We start from the raw sequence: 20463 nt of genomic DNA on the forward strand, positions 1-20463 counted from the left end.
TATTACAATTAGATTGGAAAGCTAAGAAAGAACTTGTAAGCACAAGTGAGATACCTGGTGTGACATTCACGGACAATGGGGTTGCGTCCACTGTCCACTAGCACAAGGGTTTCCGTTGTCAAGCTAGATGAAAGCTGAAGCTTTCCAAATAACTCTCCTAGAGAGAAAATGAAGTCTGAATTATAAACTAAGCCTAATTTGAACATGCTCAAAATGAATGAGACGTCTTCTTTTAATGCTCAACAATGACTCTTTGTATGCCCATTTCGTCTTTCGTCTTATTTCCCTTGTGTCACCTTTCCCCTTTTTAATAAAAGAAGACTTTTTAAATAGTTTTTATTTAACTCCAAAGTCACTTTTAGTTATTTTATAAGTTGGATTTGTAATTTTCTAATGTCACCAAAAAGGGACGTTACAATCCTCCCTCCTTGAGATTGTTTGTTCTCAAGCAATCAATACCAGGATCCCATATGAATTTGTAGGTAGCTCTATAGCCCAATCTGAAAACACATCCAAGCACATTGCGAAGCAAGGTGTCTAAATGCAACTCATCCCTCAACTATATCTTTGGATCCCATGTCAATTTGTGAAGCATCGCTGCGTCGGTAGGCTACGTGACTCGGATCATAACTGCATCAAATCTCAAATTGTGTAGTACTGCAATAGAATCCTCAAAATACCACGCATACATCCGGTCAACAGCTGGCTCCCAAACCATCCTATCAATATGATCTTGGGAAGAGTAATGGATGTCAAACAACTTATCATCCTGGATCAACCAACTAAACAAAGAAATCACCCAACCAAAACTGTGAAAATGCATGTTGTTCGTCTCAAAAGTCCACCACATATTGCTGTCATAAACCGGACCAGCAATACAAAAGATGACTTTGTTGTCATTGTGCTCTTGTATTGGAAGGGTAACCATCTCATAAGGCGTGTGTCGCAAGACGAGGAATCTCCACAAATCAGCTTGCAACTTGCCAACTGTTTACCGTCTAGGTAAATGGATTAATGCATACAGACAATGAACAAGAACAGCAGTACTCCTTTTATTATTCGTATATGCCAAGAGATTACATAATGCTTCCCATGATGATTTACAATGATCTCAGTTGGGGTATATATACTTCTCGCCGAACCTTCCCAAAGGGGTTAGTCGGCTACATGACAATGCTAATCTACCCGTTGGCTACACAATCTTTACCGATGACATCAACCCGTCGGCTACACAATTTCTACCAACGACAACATCCCCCCAAAAGAAAAGTCGTCTCTTGGCAACTTCAAAACTAACAAAAATAGGAGACCACAAAATACAATATAGGAAGAATATATGCTAGAGAGGAGGCTGTGATCCTGAAGAATGCTGCTGCCGGCGCAATTCATATACTTGATCGGTTCAGATGCTCAAATCCTTATGAATCTGTGTATTAGCCTCTATGGCTTCCTTCAGAAGAAGCGCTGTGTCCATAGCCTGGGCCTTAGCTAACTACAATTCCTGCTCAGCCGCTTCCTTATCCCGCAAAAGTGTTGCACGCTCAGCCGCTCACGCTGCTTGCTGGCTGGCCAAATTCGCATTTACCTTATCTCTAGCCTCCCTCTGTGTTGCCAGAGACCTCTCAGTTGTGACCTTGTCTGCTGCCCTGTCCGCCTTCGTACACTTGCGAGCATAATAGACTTCTTTGTACAATCCTACTATCTCGTGTGCTAGCTTCTCCGTCAGAGTGGTGCACGGTCCCAACTCAGGCTCGGTTGCCTAATCTGCCAACATCTCAGGTGTCTCAACCGCTGGCCAACCCCTGTCCTCAAAGCACAAATGAAACCACTCCGGACAAACTCCCCTGATATAAGCCCGGACCAAATGCAACTCTTTCCGATGAGTTAATGCCTGTAATGCAATGGTGTGTCCCTTCTTGAGTGCAACTCGCATGGCTCTGAGGTAGTCCTTGCATCTGTCCTTATTTGACCCATAATCCTCCTTTGCCACATCGTCCATGGTCTAGTCCCCATCACTACTTGTCTTTGCCACTCCTGCGGTAACCATGTCCACATTTGGTGCCGCCTCCTTCCTGGGCGCATCCTCGGACTGTGGAACTGCCACCTCTTGTGGCTCCAATACGACTGCTGGTCCTAGGGAGACTCCTCTATGCGTCGGGGACTGAATGGACGGTTCGACCTCTGTAGGAATGAGTTGGAATTGCTGTTGCAGAAATGCACTTGCTCTATCCATCACCTCTATTCTCTTGGGCTGCTTTGTCTGTGCTGGTTTAATGCTCTCCTCTTGCTGTGCAGGCTATGCTGACTGTGCCTCCGTCAACAAGGAAGACGAAATAGTGACCACAGCATCAGAGCCAATCACATCCAAACGAACCTGAGGTTTAGGCTCTGGCAACTCTACCAACTCTGGGGCTGACTCTGCTGGTGCAACAAGGTCCGGTGTACAATCTTGGGAAGGCATACCCTCCGTCGTGGCCATAGGAGAAACCACATTTATTGCGGCTGTCGGAAAAGCAACCTCTGTAGTGGCCGTTGGTGCAACATCTGTCATCTGTGGGACACCATCTGCCACTGCTCGTGGGACAACATCTGCCACTGTCGGTGGAGTCATAATGACCGGTGCATGACCTTGACCAAATGGGGGAATGTGTGAAGTGGTGTTGGACAAGTGCACCGAAGTTGGCAATTGTGGCGAGGTGAAGAATGTGGACTCGCTAACTACTGGGTCATTGCCAATTTCCATAGAAGTACTCTCTTCTTCGGACTCAGCCCCAATGCTCTCTGAAGTGTCCTCCCGTCTGCTATCCGTGTCTCTGTAAGCCTCTAATCCTTGGAATACCTTCCCGTGTCCAAATTTCTCCAATAGAATATCGGAGGCTCTCCTGGCGCCAACTTTCCCCTCAGTGGAACCTCAAAATCATCCAGTGGTATCTGATTGATGGCTGCCTCCAGAAACAAGCCAATGGCATGGTGCGGCATAAAAAACGTATGGTGCTGAAGTGTCATGAACTCCTCCATCCTGTTGGCGAGGACCGTAGCCCAATCGTACACTGTGCCATTCATGATGCCGTTCATGAATACAATTTGTGGCAAAGTTATATCCGACGCACGACTTGTCCCTGTCAACTTGCTCTTGATGACATCCATGATGCATCTCCAGTGGCCCTCCCGAATAAAATCTCGTCGAAGCCCTCTGCATTTGGCACCCTTGACCACTGATTCCATTTCTTCAGGCATAAGATCGCGGCCTACTAACTTCACCCAATATTCTTTCCGTTCCTGTGATAGCTTGTGGTTCTTGATTTCCACTTCCCGTCCTCCTTGGCCAGGGATACCAAAAACCCAAGTGAAATCCTTCGGTTTAAAAGAAATTGTCATGCGGTGCTTTTTGTACAGAAATGTACTAGTTCTGCTGTGCTTATTGTATGATTCTATCATGGTTCGCAAAACCGATTCAAATAATCGAATAGAAAACACTGGAAGCTGTATGGCCCAATGCATCTGTGCTCGTACCAGAATTTCCTTAATTACCTATGTCTCCAGAGTTTCTTGCCACCATTTCCAACATTCGCTGCCATTGAGCCCTTCAAATTGAACCATGTGGTGTGAGAGTTCAGTTCTTACTTTTTGCTTCTTGCTGGCGGATGTTGATGGCCTTGCAACTCGGATTCCAGAAGCCAAGACTCTGGCATTCTTTTCCATACTTGTCTTTAGCTGGTTCTTCCATTGCTTCCGTTTCCTTGCGGATTCCATAATAACAACTTCTTGCTTGACTTTTATAATGTAGGGTTACTCCTCCTGTCGCTTATGTCTTCCGCGGCCAAAATTTGACAATGCACACTTAGCTGTTCAAAACTTCTCGAAAATCTTTCTTAATCCTTCTCTTTCTCCCACGGTGGCAAAAATTACCTTCCTTAACTTCTCTCGCGGCGAATAATGGCAAACTATGCTAGCCCACTGTGCCACCACTCCATAGATATTGAAATTAAGCCAAGTCGCAGACCTAGAAAGTACAACCCGTGGAGAGAACAAAGGCCGCGGAATTGGAAAACTCTCTTGAGCATGTAAGGTTTGCCCTCGATCCACTGGAGGCAAAAAACTTGAGTATAAGATGAAGTCTAAAAGTGTTGGAAACAAATCTCTCCGTAGTAATAGTGGCAAGGCTTGGAGAGTCGATGACACATCTCGTCCTAATACATTGCCCAAGCTTACCAAGCTTCACAGCTTTCCATCACAGCCATGCCGTCCATTTTGTTGGGTAGTGCATGGAATGGTAATCATGATAATGCTTTTGATTTATTAGTCCCAGCACTGCTTTGTTGCCCAATTTGCTGCTATGAAGATTTGGATTTCCAATATAATGCCGCTGAACTTATAATGCCGCCCGTGGAAGGATTGGAGTTACGTCGTGGGCAAATAGAGAGCCGTGGCCGCTTTAAGGTAACTCGTGGAAGGAAACAAGATGAACACATGCGTGGAGGGACCCACTGAAGAAAACACCCACGGAACATAAGTTATATGCCGGGAGAAACAACGTTGGATGTGGAAATATAACTGGCAACCCGCAGAAGGAATATAGAAGACAATCTGTAGAACTGCCCGCGGAACACACTCCGAATGGGTAAATAGATTAATGCATACAGACAATGAAACTAGAATATGTAACAACAGTACTCATTTTATTATTCGCATATGCTAAAGACATTACATTATGCTTGTAATGATTACAATGATTTCCCATGGTGTATATATATCGTTCCGAAGAACCTTCCTGAAGGGGTTCGTCGGCTACATAAATCATTACCAACTACATGCTAATCTACCCATCGGGCACATTGCTACACAATATCTACCAACGACATCATCCCCCCCAAAAAGAAAAGTCGTCTCTGGACGACAATTACAAAATATTCAAGACAGATTAACAAACAGAATACATTAACTGACTAACTACAACAAGATAGATCTGATTCTGTCACACCATTTTCATATTCGTCCCGTGTCTGCACCAAATTGGTCTCTAAACCACATTGCATCTGTAGCCTCTGTTAACACAATACTGTCTCTTTAGTCAAGTTGACCTTGATAGCCACCCGTGTCGCTTTCTCTTCCAACTCCTGGGTACACTTAGCCAAGTGTCGCTCTATTGCCTTCAATTGGATGATCAACTCCTCCCAAGCTTGCTATGCATTCACCAAGACAGTTTCACATCCAACACCTACTTCAAGTGCCTCAAAGCGTATCACCCCTCTCGAAAGGTGTGCTCCGTTGATCTCTCCACCTCTAGCACACTATGCCTGCAGTAGCTCTAGGTCTCATCAACTGGTCACACTTCCCACGATTGATAACTGAATCGACTGATAATTGCCTCTCTATCGCTCCTAACTACTCTAATGCTTTTGCCTTCCGAGCTGAAGATTAGTGTTGTCGCTGCATCACTGCTAAACTTCACACAAATACCCTTTGCATTCATTTGACGCAGAATGTAGAGCCGCGGAGGATAGGAAAAATAATCCATGGGAATGTTGTCACTGTGAAATTACTCTGTCCACGGGAATGTTGTCGCCGTGAAATTATTGTCCACGAGACATATACAACCCAATCCGTGGAAATGCAAAAATCCACATGCAGGAATATCCGCGGAACTCTCCACCGTAGGACTCAAACTCCCATGAGACACATATCCATGGGACACGTGGTCTGCGGCCACATGTCTGCGGGACACCTTGCGTCCGTAGAACAGTCCGTGGGACCCCTTGTCCACAGGACATGTTTTTTTGTTTCAATTTTTTTTTTAAAACATATACATCTAATTTTCCCTCTGAGTTTTGTCCTTCTCCAACGACATGAGGATCATTTTGGCATGGTATATCTTTAGCTTTGAACCGTTGACTGCCTCTGGTACTTCTTGTCTATCTAAAGTCCACAACTTTATTGCTCCGTTGTTGTCTACTTCCCGAATCTAGTATGGCCTGACCCATTTAACTTTAGATTTGCCTTGTTTGATTTCATTCTGTTCGTCATACTTCAACACCAACTGTCCCGGGTAAAACCTGTTTAGTTCAAGGGTTTATCATGCCATGCTTTGCACCTGTTCTATGTCACCTCCGTGGCCCATTGTGCTAATAGCCGCTTCTTCTTGAGCTTGTTCGGATTATGCAATCTTTCCCTCAGGTTTGCCATGTCGCCCAACTTATTTTCCAATGCAATCCTCAGGCTTGGTATCATGAATTCTGCTGGTACCATTGCTTCCTGCCCAAACATCAACTGGAACGGTGTGTCTCGTTGTCACCTTGTACGTTGTGCGATATGCCCAAAGAGTAGAGGGCAGTTTTTCCTCCCGGTCTTCACCTTCGACTGCACATGGCTTGTAGATGATTGCTACCAGGATCTTGTTCGTAGCCTCAGCCTGTCCGTTTGCTCTTAGGTAGTACGGGCTTGATAATGAATGATAGATCTTAAATTCAGTAGTGAGCAACCGGATAACATGGTTAATAAAATGTCTTCCCCTATCACTTGTCAACTGTAGTGGAATCCGGTACCTAGTAATAATTTGCTCATAAATAAATTTTGCTGTGCTTACTGTCGAGTTGTCCGGTAGTGTGTGTGCCTCCACCCATTTGGTCAGATATTCCGTCGTTATGACAATGTATCGACACCTAGTTTTGCTCACCTTCAGAGGTTCGATAAAGTCCAATCTCCATCTTTCGAAGAGTTCCTGCGGATGTGAGGGGTTAAGCAGCATGAAGTCTCTCTTCAATGGCTTCCTGGCCTTTTGGCAAGTGTCACAACCAACGACCCATTCCCGCGCGTCGTTGAACACTGTTGGCCACCACAGTCCTGCCAGTAATATCTTCCTTGCCATGGTGTCGGGTCCCATATGTCCTCCTGCTGGTTCCTCATCCGCTGCCTTCAATACTTTTGGTCTTTCCTCCTCCGACACACTGTCGCAAGATGTGATCCGACCCCATTTTGTACAGTAATCCATTAATCAACTAGAATGTGCGACTCCTTAATACCAATTTCTGTCTTTCATTTTCTGGCATCTCCCTCGGTGGCTGTCCTGTGGACAGGCACTTCCCAATACTCGTGTACCATTTTGACAGTACTGCAATTTGAAATAGCTGTGCATTAGGGAAATCATCATTCACGCCTCCATCTTCTGGTTGTCGTTGGTAGAAACTGTGTCAGTCGATGGGGTGATTGTCGTTGGTGTTTCTGTAGTCGACGGAGTGATTGTCGTCGGTGTTTCTGTAGCCGACGAGGTGATTGTCGTCGGTGTTTCTGTATTCTATAGACGATGGGTAAATAGTTTGTAGCAGACAATGTTTGTGGCCGACGGACTCCTTCGGGAAGGTTCGGCGGATAGTATTTATATCCTATCTGGAATCATTGTAAATCATCTTCTATCATTAATCTTATCAAGCATAATGTATGTTTGGCATATGCGAATATAATTCTGCTATTCTGTTCCATTGTTTGCATGTGTTGATTTCTTTACCAGTACGGTAAACATTTGGCACCGTTGCCTTAGGAACCTGGAAGGTGGGAGGAATGAAGATTAATGCCAAATCAGCTTAACAAGGATTGAAATAAGGTCAAGGGAAAAGATGGAATCCGTACTGCGCAAGAGAATTTAATTCTGGCACAGCAAGCCGAATGCCGACGGAGATTTCAGAAGAGTGCCAACGGAAATCGGAGCACGGAAAGATTGTTGGAGGAAACTCGGCAGCGGGTGGAATTGGTGTAAGAAGCACATAAGGAGTTTTTGAATTTGTGTTCACCGAGGGGAGAGAATCCAGACGGAAGAGCATCGACTCGCACAGCTCAGAGTGCCGACGGAGCAAGAGCGTGGAGTGAACTCTTTGTCCAGGATACACTTCCGCAGGAGACAACTTCAGAAGATCCTTTTTCTTTACCAAGGTTCGCAGCTATTGAGATTGTCGGTGTTGAAGTGCAGTTTGACAGTGTGGGAAAATAGTTCGCCAGTGTGGGAGTGCAGTCCACCGGTGTGGGAGAACAGTCCGTTGATGTGGGAGTGCAGTCCGCCGGTGTGGGAGTGCAGACCGCCAGTGTGGGATTGAACAACGCCAGTATTGCAGGACCAAGCAACACCTATTTATAGAAACCAATTGTGATGACGGGACCAAAAGAGAAACTGCCGAAGTTCGATGGCGATGGTACGACCGATCCCATTCGACATTGCAAAACATGTGAAACGATCTGGAGGGCAAATGGGATAACTAATGAAGACGACTGGATGAGGCAATTTCCGGCCAGCCTACGGGGCGTAGCAATTGATTGGTTTACTGATACAGATCCACAAAAGCTAAACAGTTGGGATAACATTAAAAAGGAGTTTCTGGCAGAATTTAAACTGTTGCGGGATGATAATGAAATTGTAGCAGAGATCTTCAATACTAAGCAGGGGAAGAACGAAACCATCCGTGTTTATGCCAGGAAATTAAAAGATTTGATAAATAAAATGGAAAGTAAGCCAGCAGACGAACTTCAGAAAAGATGGTTCGTGGAAGGCCTACGCTCGAAGTTGTGGAGGAAAATGAAATTGTGCCACCGTCGTCATACACGGAAGCTTCTAACAGAGCATTGGACCTCGAAAGTGAGCAGAAAACAAAGAAGAAGAAGAACACTAGCTCATCTGATTCTGATGACAACGAGCCTGCCGGAGAAGATAGCAGCGACGATGAAGGCAATAGCAAGAAGGTCCGCGCCTTACAGAAGGACATGATCCGTATGATGGAGTTTAAAAACATGCAGAAGGAGCCAAAAGGCAGTGAGCTGTGGTGCACTGAGTGTAAGACCGACGGTCATACTAAAGGATCGTGTCCAAAGAACCAATTTTGTGACATTTGTCAGATCATGGGCCATTCGACAAAAGAGTGCCCCTTTAACATGAAGACAAGAGGATCTCCACATGTGCTTCTTACACAGGAGGCTTCCCCGTCGGGCAGTAGCGGAAATACGAATAGCGCAGGTGCCACATCTGGAGGGTACAGGAATAATAACAGAGGGCAAAATAACAACAATGCCAGCAATAACTATAATAATGGGAGCCGAAGTTGAACCCAGTATGATGCAAACGGACAGCCGATCGTTCAATGCCGAGTATGTAATTTGTGGGGTCATTTTGCGCGGGATTGTACAGCGGAAAACACACTGAAATTATTGTGCAGATGGTGCGGATCCGGTGACCATGAAGATGCCAAGTGCCCAAAGTCTGGAGTAAACTTGATCACTGTTGGCACAGATGAAGAGGAGGTTCTCGCAATTACGAGGAGGCAAGCAAAACTGCCGGCGGAGGAAAAAAGAAAATTGGAGGAAGCGCAGGTGGAAATTGGAAAGGCATCGTCGGCAGGAACATCTCAGTTGAAGGACATCACCGACACCTTGGCAAGGAACTTCGTAGAACAAAACATTGTACGACAGATCTTACAAACGGAGATATCGGTTAAGGTAAGTGACCTCCTTCTCACAATACCCCAGTTACGGACAGCCATTCTGAATCATACATCATTTCCGAAAGCAACAGAGGACACATAAAGGGACAGTAGTCCAACGACGGCAACAGACCCAATGCTTCTGGCGCTCACGACGGGAAGACATCCGGCGGTCATCGAAATGGGGATTTTGTTAAATGTTCTGACAGACAATTCTCGACGGAGGGTCCGGCGTGAATGTGTTGCCGAAGGATACTTGGAAGAAGTTGGGAAAGTCGACGTTGTGGCCACCTGCATTCCAATTGCTCACGACGGACCAGCACGGGATCAAACCGTTGGGAACCTTAAGGGCGCAACCAGTAACTATTGGAACACAACCATTTTTATTGGACTTCGTGGTCATTCCATTGAAAAGAAAAGGATATGATGCTATATTGGGACGGACTTGGTTGGTGCAAGCAAAAGTAAAACATGATTGGAAATGAAATACCCTATCAATGGAGTGCGGAGGCAAAAGATTCATAATTGACCTACACACACAAATGGTAGGTGAGGAGGCAGCATTGTTAGACTTAGAAGGTGAAGGCGACAGTGACGACGAAGGAAATGACGATGAAGGAAAGAGAAGAATGGAACCGGACGAAGGAGTATTGACACTAGGAGGATCGAATGATGACGACCTAGACTCGGTGAATGGCCTTTACCACTGGCAAATAGAAGACTACGAACTCTTTCCGAGTTGTAATATGCTAAGGGTTGACGAAGGTGAGGAAAAAGAGGAAAATGAGTGTCCGAAGAAATACAGAGAAGTAGATGACGCAAAGGAGGTTACGGTTGAAGAAGTGAACGAAATACAATACAAACCTAGAAAAAAGAAAAATTCCATTGTCTGGTACACGGTGAACGGACCGCACAAGAAGAAAAGAATGCATTGCACCATAAAATTAGTTGAAGAGTGCCAACAGAAACAAAATAATCTAGATGCGTGACGATCGCAGGCACAGTGGGCGACGGAGGTGACACAGAACAGGCATGAGGCGTGGCATGACAAATTCAACAGGTTTCAGCTGGGGCAGTTGGTACTCAGGTATGACGGTCGAAATGAAATCAAACAGGAAAGATTTAAGGCAAGATGGGTTGGACCATATCAGATCCGGGAGGTTGGCGACAATCGGGTGATAAAGTTGGGGACGTTGGATGGGTAAGAGGTACCTCATGCAATCAACGGATCCTACCGTGCCAGGAAGATGCCGTTGCAGAATGATCAGATGATTCTCTCATCGTCGTCGTTGCAGAATGACGACGCTTGGAGGCAAAATTGTGGTGCTGTTCCTTTTTTTGATTTAAAAAGAAAAAAAAAATTGAGAAAAAAAAAAAAAATTGAAAAAAAATTTGAAGAAAAAAAGAAGAAAGAAAAGTCCTGCGGGTAGCTGTTCGCGGACTATGTTCCGCGGGCAGCTTTCCGCGGGACCTTTCTGCGGCGGTTTTTTCATGTTCTTCCGTGTGTCAAACAGAATTTCTGCGGAGTTTCTGAACCCTATTTCCACTTTCACTCTCTGCACAGGGTAGATTGAGTTTACTATTTTGCAGGTGGGTTGCATATTGTGTTTACCATTTTGCAGGTAGATTGAGTTTACCATGTTCGCTGTTCAAAGATATAGTGTTTCCGTGTTTAGAGATACGGAGTTGTTGCCGTGCGTTTTATTTCCGCGGGATCCTTTTTTAGAGTGCACTTGGCAGTGTATACGAAAGCAGCGGCAAGCATATAACAATCCAGCGTGCGCATTCCTTCAGATCTGCTTCAGAGTAACTTGTGGCCGATATTGGTTTTGAGTACTCCGCGGACTCCACTTATTCCCAGAATCCAACGGTCTAAAACATTTAACTCGAGGAAGGGTGGCATATTTGTATTCTTGTGCAAGTACTTCGGGAGTGTGTGATGCGATGAAGGTGTATAAAATTCTATGTTGCCGCGGATGTCTGCTTCAGCCTATGCAAAAAAGGGTAGCAGGAGGTTTTTAAAAAAAAAAAAAAAAAAAAAAAAAACGACGACGGATTGGGGCAATGCGGAATGAGTAGCAGATGATGCCAAAGGGAAGGGGAAGCATCAGTAGTTGCCAGGAAGAGTGAGGAATGGGTAGAAAATGACAGAAACAGTGTGTTCCATGCAGTTTTGTGTGGGTTTCAGAGTGCTAATTTGGTCTTGGCGGCAAGGGTGACCCCGTCGGGGGCGTTGCCCCTTGGACCCCCAGTCGTTGCGGATATCAGTCGTGAAGTGTGACCAGTTGAGAAGACTTGAAACTGTTGCAGGCATGGAGTGTCTGTGTACCAGAGGCACTGGGAGTAGGTGTTGGCCGAGAGGCTGTCTTAGTGGATGCGTAGAGAGCTCGGGAGGAGCTGATCATCCAGTTGGAGGTAGTACAGCGACACTTAGCTCAGTGGACCCAGTGTTGGAAGCAGAGAAAGTAACACGGGTGGCTATCAAGGTCAGCTTGAGGAGACAGTATTGTGTTAGCAGAGGCTACAGATGTAATGGGATGAATGTGGAAGTGATGTGACAGAAGCAGATTTTTTGTTGTAGTCACTCTGTTAATGTATTTTGGTTGTTAATTCATCTCAGATATTTTGTAATTGTTGTCCAGAGACGACTTTTTCTTTTGGGGGGGATGATGTCGTCGGTAGAAACTGTGTCAGCCGACGGAGTGATTGTCGATAAGTAGGAGATTGTCGTTGGTGTTTCTGTAGCCGACGGAATGATTGTTGTCGGTGTTTCTGTAGCCGACGGGGTGATTGTCGTCGGTGGTTCTGTATTCTGTAGCCGACGGGTAAATAGTTTGTAGCAGACATAATGTTTGTGGCCGACAGACTCCTTTGGGAAGGTTTGGCGGATAGTATTTATATCCCATCTGGGATCATTGTAAATCATCTTCTATCATTAATCTTATCAAGCATAATGTATGTCTGGCATATGCAAATATAATTCTGCTATTCTGTTCCATTGTTTGTATGCGTTGATTTCTTTACCAGTACGATAAACACTGGTTCACCTGTTTTAATCTGTGGTTTGTGCTGACATGTTTATTCCCGGCCCCTACAATGATTTTGAAGGTGAATTCCTGTAGCAAAAGTAGCCACCGGCTGATTTTGACTTGAATGATAAGTTTATTCACCAGGTACAATAGAGCTTGGTGGTCCACATAGAATACGAACGGTGTTGACAGCAAGTAGTGTCGAAACTTCTGTATTGCGTAAACCATGTCCAATGCTTCCTGTTCCGTTGTACTATAATTTTTCTCTGCCTTAGTAGTCGACTGGCAAAGTACACTGGGTGATCTAACCCGTGGCTACCTGTTTGCGCTAAAGTTGCTCCGATTGCATAGTTGGATGCATCCATGTGAACATGAAAATCCTTGTTCCAATCTAGGTACGCCAATATAGGTGCTGTGGCCAACCGTACCTTCAACCCTTCAAATGACTCTTCCTGTTCTTTGTCCCATTTAAACGGTTCCCCTTTGCATGTTAACATGTCCAGTGGGTATGATACTTTGGCAGATTTTTTGATAAATCTTCTATAATAGCCTGTGTCCGAGGAATGACTTTACCTCCGTTACATTCGTGGATGGTTGCATTTCCGTTATGACTCTGACTTTCTCTGGATCTGTTTTCAATCCTTCCTTACAGACTATATGTCCGAGCAATCTTCCCTGTGAAACCATGAATTTGCATTTCTTTGGGTTCAAGGCGAGACGCACCCTTCGACATCTTTCCATACATTCACCCAATGACGCTAGATGTTTGTCCTTGGTGCTGAATACAGACTAGTCATCCAGGAACGCCTAGAAGTTTTCGACAGACATCTTGTCAAATATGTGTAGTATGATCTGTTGAAACATAGCTGACGCATTGCATAGGCCGAATGGCATCCGGTTGTATGCGTACACCCTGTCTTCTACCACAAATGTTGTTTTCAGCTTGTCCTCTTCTGCTATGCAAATTTGATTATACCTCAAGAACCCGTTCATAAATGAGTAAATTTCATGTCCAGCTACCTCCTCCAATATGCTGTTTGTGAATGGTATCGGGAAGGGATCCTTGATTGTTATTGCATTGAGGCATCTGAAATCGACACATCCGGATCTGGGTGGTATCCTTCTTCAGTGAGATTACTATGGGTGACACCCATTCACTTGTTTGCACCTTGAAAATAATACTGGCCTCCAGCATCCTGTTGATTTCTTCTTTAACCTGTGCCACGTATTTCTTGTTCATCCTGTAAGGTCGCTTCCATACAGGAACTGCACCTTTGACCAATGGAATGCGGTGAACGCACAACTTCGACGGTACTCCTTTGAGGTCTTAATATGTCCAAATCGAATACATATTTGTATTCCATAAATATTTTAAACACCGCTGCTTTTAGTATTGGATCCCAGTTATTTCCCACTAGTATGTTCTTTGGTTCTGCCTCATCTCCCAAATTCATGGTTTGTACCGTGGCTTCATCATATTTTATTTGCTTTTGTTCCCCGAATTCATGTACAGGTGTCTCATCCAATGGTGTGTCTCCCTCTTTTATTTCCTTGAATTCTTCTAGAAATTCATCTCCGGTGTGCCCTTCATCTATCATAAGCATGTTGCAACTTCGAAATAGCTCGTAGTCCTCCAACTGCTAGTGAAAAAGGCCGTTTACCGAGTCCAGATCATCGTCCATTGATCCTCCTTCCAACCATAGGACTCCTTCCTGATTTGGTTCCATCCGCTGCTTCCCTTCATCCTCTTCCTCGGAATTTGATGACAGAGGTTCTTCGCCCACCATTTGCGTGTGCAAATCAATGATGAATTTCTGTCATTTGCTTTCTAGTGATAGTGTATTCTTCTTCCAATCATGTTTAACTTTTGCTTGTATAAGCCATCCCCGACTCAGAATGGCATCGTATCCTCTCCTTTTCAGTAGGATGATGACGAAGTCAAGTAGGAATGGCTGTGTTCCAATCGTCACTGATTGTGCCATCAGGACGCTCAGAGGTTTAATGTCGTGTTGGTCCGCTGTTAGCAACTGGAACGTAGGTGGCCACAACGTTGGCTGTCTCAACCTCTTCTAGGTATCCTCTGGTAACACATTTATGCTGGACCCTCCGTTCACAATTGTGTCTGTCAAAACCGTTCCCAGAATTCCCATCTCGACGACCACCGAATGCCGTCCGAATGTAAGGGCTAGCAGCATTGGGTCCTCTGGACTTGCTCTACTTTCTTTCTCCTTTCCTTGTTCTCTTGGTAATTTAATAGTTGGAGCGATGTTTGTGAATGCCGATCGGAGTTGAGGCATTGTGAGCAGCATATTGTTTATTTTGACAAGTACATTAGTTTGTAGTATTGCCGTACAATGTTCTATTCCGTGCAGTTCCTTGTCAAGGTACCTGTGGTGTCTCTCAAATGTGCTTTCTCTGCCTGTGTCGCTTTCTCAATCTCCGTCCACGGTTCCTCCAGTCTCAACTTTTCTTTCGTTGGGTTGGAGTATAGTTTTGTTTGCTTCCGTGTGATTGCCAGAACCTCCTCTTCGTCTGTCTCGATGGTGATCAAATTCACTCCCGACTTTGGGCACTTGGCATCCTCGTGATCTCCAGAACCACACCATCGGCATAACAACTTCGGTGTGTTTGCCGTTGTATAGTTTCGGGCAAAGTGGCCCCACAAATTGCATGCGCGACATTGTACCATCGGACGACCGTTCGCATTATACTGAATTCGGCTGCGGCTCCCATTATTATTGTTGGGATTGTTGTTGTTTTGACCTCGCCTATTATTTCTGTATCCTCCCGACGTGGCACCCTCGTTGCTGGTGGTTCCGCTCCCTTCTGCCGTGGAAGCCTCCTATGTGAGAAGTACTTGTTGAGGTCCCCTTGTTTTCATGTTGAAGGGGCACTCTTTTAAGGAATGTCCCATAATTTGGCAGATCTCAGAGAATTGGGTCTTCGGATAGGATCCTTTCGTGTGTCCTTCTGTCTTACATTCTGTGCACCATAACTCGTTTCCCTTTGCCTCATTCTGCATATTCTTGAATTCTTCAATCATTCTGATCATGTCCTTCTGAAGAGCTCGGACCTTCTTGCTGCCTTTTTTTTCATCATTGCTATCCTCTTCGGAAGATGCATCGTCGTCTGACTCGGATGAGCTACTTTTCTTCTTTTTTGTTTTCTGCTCACTCTCTAAGTTCATCGCCCAATTGTATGCTTCGGTGTATGATGATGGCAGCGCAATCTTCATTTTCTTCCTTAGCTTCAGGCATAGTCCTTCAATGAACCATCTCTTTTGCAGCCCATCTGCCGGCTTACTTTCCATTTTATTTATTAATTCTTTTAATTTTCTAGCATATACACAAACTGTTTCATATTTCCCTTGCTTTGTGTTGTATATTTTTGCTATGATCTCATTGTCGTCACACAGTAATTGAAACTCGGTGATAAACTCCTTTCTAACTACTGGACCAAATCTGGAAAAAGACAATAGTTCGAACATGGCAGCCACTCATAAGTGAGTATTCAGAAAGATAAAATCACCAATTAATAAGTAGGCAGCTTCCATATCATAAGAACTTGCTTGCAAAACAATATGTGAACTATAGGAACCTTCATCTCCTGGATCACGATGAATACCATCAGCCAAATCACCATCTCTGTTACTGAAAAGATCATCGTCAAATGAAATCTCAGAATTATTTTTACTTGGCTCATCTCTATCCACGTGACATTGTGGAGATATACAACTGCTGTCATAAAAATCAGAGTTCTCATTGTTTACCTTTAGCTGGTCCTTAAAGTTTTCTTCATCATAATGAGCATCATATAGATATGGTGAAGTGGGGATACTCACCAAGTTTATTGATCCCTTTTACAATGTGTATGATATCCTTGGTTGTATGATCATGTCCATCATCTGTGGAAGTGGCTTTATAAAATTCAGTTTTTCAGCCTGATATAAAGCGTAATGTGCCCTACTTATCTGAAGATAAAGCTCATCAACTTCTTTTTCTTATCTTCGGCAAATCCGATAGCAAGATCCTTATTCCAGGACAACAGTAAATAATCTAATTTCAACATTTCAAAAGCCTCTTTGATTGTGTGCAATTGAGTACTAGTGATCCCATATGGATTTCCCTTTTACCACTCATCCATTTGAGTTTTCCACATAAGGTCATCAATGTATTTATGAGACTCATCTGCCCTTGTTAAAACTTGTACAACCCTCTCATCTGTAATCTTTTCTTCAAGTCTTGCAATGATAAACGCTGTAGTCCAAATTCATCTAAGGGGTGAGGGCTGTCACAAATCAATTTTCCTGATTTGTTTACAACTGGTCAAGTAATATCGGTCCTATGCTCAATTGGTTCTATAGTTATCATCATGCACTCTCCATATAATACAAAAGGGCCAGCATTATGATCTTCTTATGGTATCCTTAAAGGAGTTTCTCTCCTCGCCATTATGGATTTGCAAATCACCAATAAAATGTTCTGAATACTTTTCATCATTGCTGATTGGTTCTTCCTCCACATTATTCCCCTTGGCTGATTGGAAACCACTGATGTTTGTGCTTTCATCACACATCTCCATATCATAGATGTCATCTTTTATATTCAACTGTGAAAAAGAATTACAGGCATCATCGTATTCAGAAATAAAGTCATCATACAAAGAATCCATACCATTTGTAGAGACTATTAAGTCTGAACCGAAATTGGCATCAGCACTCACATAGGATGTTGAGTCCTCATCATTAGCTGATTGGATAATCTTCCCTAATGCGTTATCATCATGTTCATCGAGAATACTTGTGTAGGCAGCTGCTCAAGAAATCTCTACGTCCATATTGTCAATCGAAAGACCTGTACCATGTTTAACATCTTTTGCATGATTATGAGAAGGCTGCAAATCAGTGGTAGTTGACTGCTATTCTTTTTCAGGACCACCTGTAAGCTTATCATTGTTTACTGAAAGCTCCCCGCACAAATTTTTGCCCCTATTTTTTTCAAGAAGATCCTGGGCCAATTCATAGTTGTTGAGGATAATAGCTTCGGCCAGATATAGAATGATGATTGATTTTATGTTATACACACACACACACACACACACACACACACACACACAATTCATTAATGAGAACTTTTGAAGCATTTTTAGGCACCCCTACAATTCATTAATGCTTGAAGTGATTCTATATTTGTTTTCGGAAATCCAAAGTGTCAAACTCATTGTTAAATTTTTTGTAAAAAGAATAGCAGAATGTACGTCCAATTTACTAAAATTTGGTCACCTGTTGTATAGAATTCTGTAGCCTAATTGTAAGAGGTTACAGAGTATCTATAATGTTGATGCTCTCAAAGCTTGGAGGGTCTTTTTATAGCCTTGTTTTTCGATTGTGTATTGTTAAATAATAAATAATCTTCACCTCTGCAGGGAGGGTTTTCTGCAAAAAAGGATGCGACACGGATGGAGATTCTTGGGAAGACTGTAAGCTGTAGTTTTCTAATTTCACTCTCTTTAAAAGATCAAATTTAATGTATAATGATGAGATTTATGCTGAAGTTTTAAGCCACTATGAATTAATAATATGTTTAGGCAATACCTTCCACTCAAAAACTTCATATTTTGAACTTTGAAATAGTTTTGCAGTGGCTGGAACTGTTTGAATAGCTAGTTTATTATTTTTTGTTATTCTAACAATTGAATGCTCTTATGTGCTAAAAGGAGAAACTTCTTGATTTGTTTGACTGGTCCTTGTAGTTCTGTAGCCTTTGTAGCAATAGCATGACAACCGATTGATTCATTCTACATCAAAGAAAGAAAGTAATTATATAGATATCCAGAAATGACCATAATAAGTCAACTAGAAGAAATCAGCGTTGCATGCTATTTCTTGTCTTATGCTAAAAACAACTAGAAACAGAATGGTCAAGTGTCAAGCGTGCTGGATTGATAGTTCACAGAGATTCTTGGCACCTTTGAAAATCTTCCTTAAATAGAAGATCTGTCTTTAGTAATAATGCTGTAATAATACTTTAGTATTTCCAATTCTATTAACTGGTGCCCAGTCTCTAAATAATCTTAAATATTTGTAAGGATATATCTTATTCATACATTTATTTTCTGGTCTAATTTCAAGCTAGCATAATGTGTTTTTTTGATTCAGAAAGATTTTTTCTATGTACGGAATTAAAACACACTTTAAACTTTCAAATCTATGTTTTTATAGACACAGGCATATTGACTAATAAGGAGTTATAAGTACAGGTCTTACAGAAATTGTTGCTCTATCATTATGTATTATCTGATTATACTTTGATGGAAGTATTGTCATTGATATCAAAGGATTTTGTGAGCATGAACAAAACTACATGTTTCAGCATAATCAATGTCAAAGCAAGTAAATATATGAATCAATAACTTCCCAATGATGAAAATGGTAATACATATATTATAGAAGATAAACCTTTGTGATCTTGTGAACAACAAGATTCATACGTCTTATAAGTATGGCGCAAAATGGATATAAGATATTAAAGTTGAAACTGAAGATATAGACTTTAATCATGATATAAAAAGAACAATGGAAAATAATATATCTAGGTGCAAGGTGAAGTATTCATTGTGGTGCAGCAATAAGACAATTTACAAAGCATATAAAGTATATACAGAGCTATTTAAAATGAAACGAAATGAGAACACTATGGGAATGACTTAATCTGCAGATGGCAGCGCCTACACCTGGACTATGCAGCGTTTGACAAACTATTCTCGCAAAGATAATGAAAGAATCATATGGTGCGGTGAAGACTTGCAGCACATTCAAATCTATAAGGAAGCATCGCTGACAAAGGATGAGCATTAATCGAATAACTTTGAGTGGTAATATGTCATGTCCCCTCCCCCGTGCTAGTTCTATGACGCCTGGTTAATCTATCTCCACATCCGGATAGATTAACAGCATCACCAGTCAGGATGCCTGCCAGTCACAAGTGAGATTTATTTTAAGTTGTCACTTAATGTATTGAAGGTGCTTTAATAAAGTTACTTTATGCTTTAAAAAGTCTTTTAGTTTATAAAGTGACTTAAGTGACTAGAGGATGAAATTGGAGTTTTATCCCACATCTCTTATTCCAACACTTTTCCCTCACTTTGAGGTTATAAATAAGAGAGAGTCCATCTCGGGATTTACACGCAAGAATTTATGAACTCAATGTATTGAAATTTTTGGTTGCTTTGATGTGATTGGCAAACTCTGAGGACGAAGTCCCGCAAGTTGTTTGAGGAAGTTGGATGTCACCCCAATTTTCCTCCTTGGAACTAACACACAGCCCAGGCAGAAATTGGCAAGAAGGAATGTGATCCCAGTTTTGACCGTTAGAAGTAAGTACAGTCAGAATACATAGTGAAATATGGATTAAATATATTATTTGACTCCCATACGAATGAACAGTGATTTTGCCAGCTAAACAAGATAGTGTTTGGATTGAGGATTATAAGCAAGACAGTGCACATGAATCTCACCAAGCGATTGGAAGGCATTCTACAGTTAAGTATGGTCACGGACCTTTCTACCACAGACTGAGCCATTAACATCTGTCCATCATCACTTGGCAACATTCTCTTTCAGTATCGAAGATGCTAGGGGAGTGGTATCACCTATGGGCCATTGACTGACAGTATATTGGAGTTGTGGGCTGCAACAGAAATCACGGGCCAAGCCTTCACCAGTGGTAGATGTCCCAACTCTCATGTCCAGCAGGGAAGTCATGGGCTGTTGGATTTTTTTCGGTGTCAATACAATCTATGCACCTTGCCTACACCCATTCACATGGTCGGTTCATACAAGTGGCTGACTCCAGGTTCCATATTTCTTATCTCAGATTATGACATTGTAATAACGTGTTGTCAGTAATGTTATCAACTCCATTTCTTCACATTGCAGTACTTCAGTAGTGTTTTTTCTATTCAGTATTAATCTGATA

At 42.9% G+C, this 20463-nt stretch overlaps 1 protein-coding gene across 3 annotated transcripts in view; it reads left to right on the top strand.

The window, feature by feature from the left end:
- LOC149577531 (defensin-like protein) overlaps positions 1 to 20463 on the top strand; it is a 250124-nt gene that overhangs the window by 21064 nt on the left and 208597 nt on the right. For all 3 annotated transcript variants that reach the window (XM_089824254.1, XM_089824261.1, XM_089824265.1), the window contains exon 2: positions 17912 to 17965. In XM_089824254.1, coding sequence (XP_089680380.1) covers positions 17912 to 17965 — 54 coding nt within the window. The remainder of the gene's footprint in view (positions 1 to 17911; positions 17966 to 20463) is intronic.

The sequence above is a fragment of the Cupressus sempervirens genome, chromosome 1, assembly GCF_028749045.1.
Source record: "Cupressus sempervirens isolate cs-2001-9-10 chromosome 1, ASM2874904v1, whole genome shotgun sequence".
Classification (NCBI taxonomy): Eukaryota; Viridiplantae; Streptophyta; class Pinopsida; order Cupressales; family Cupressaceae; genus Cupressus; species Cupressus sempervirens.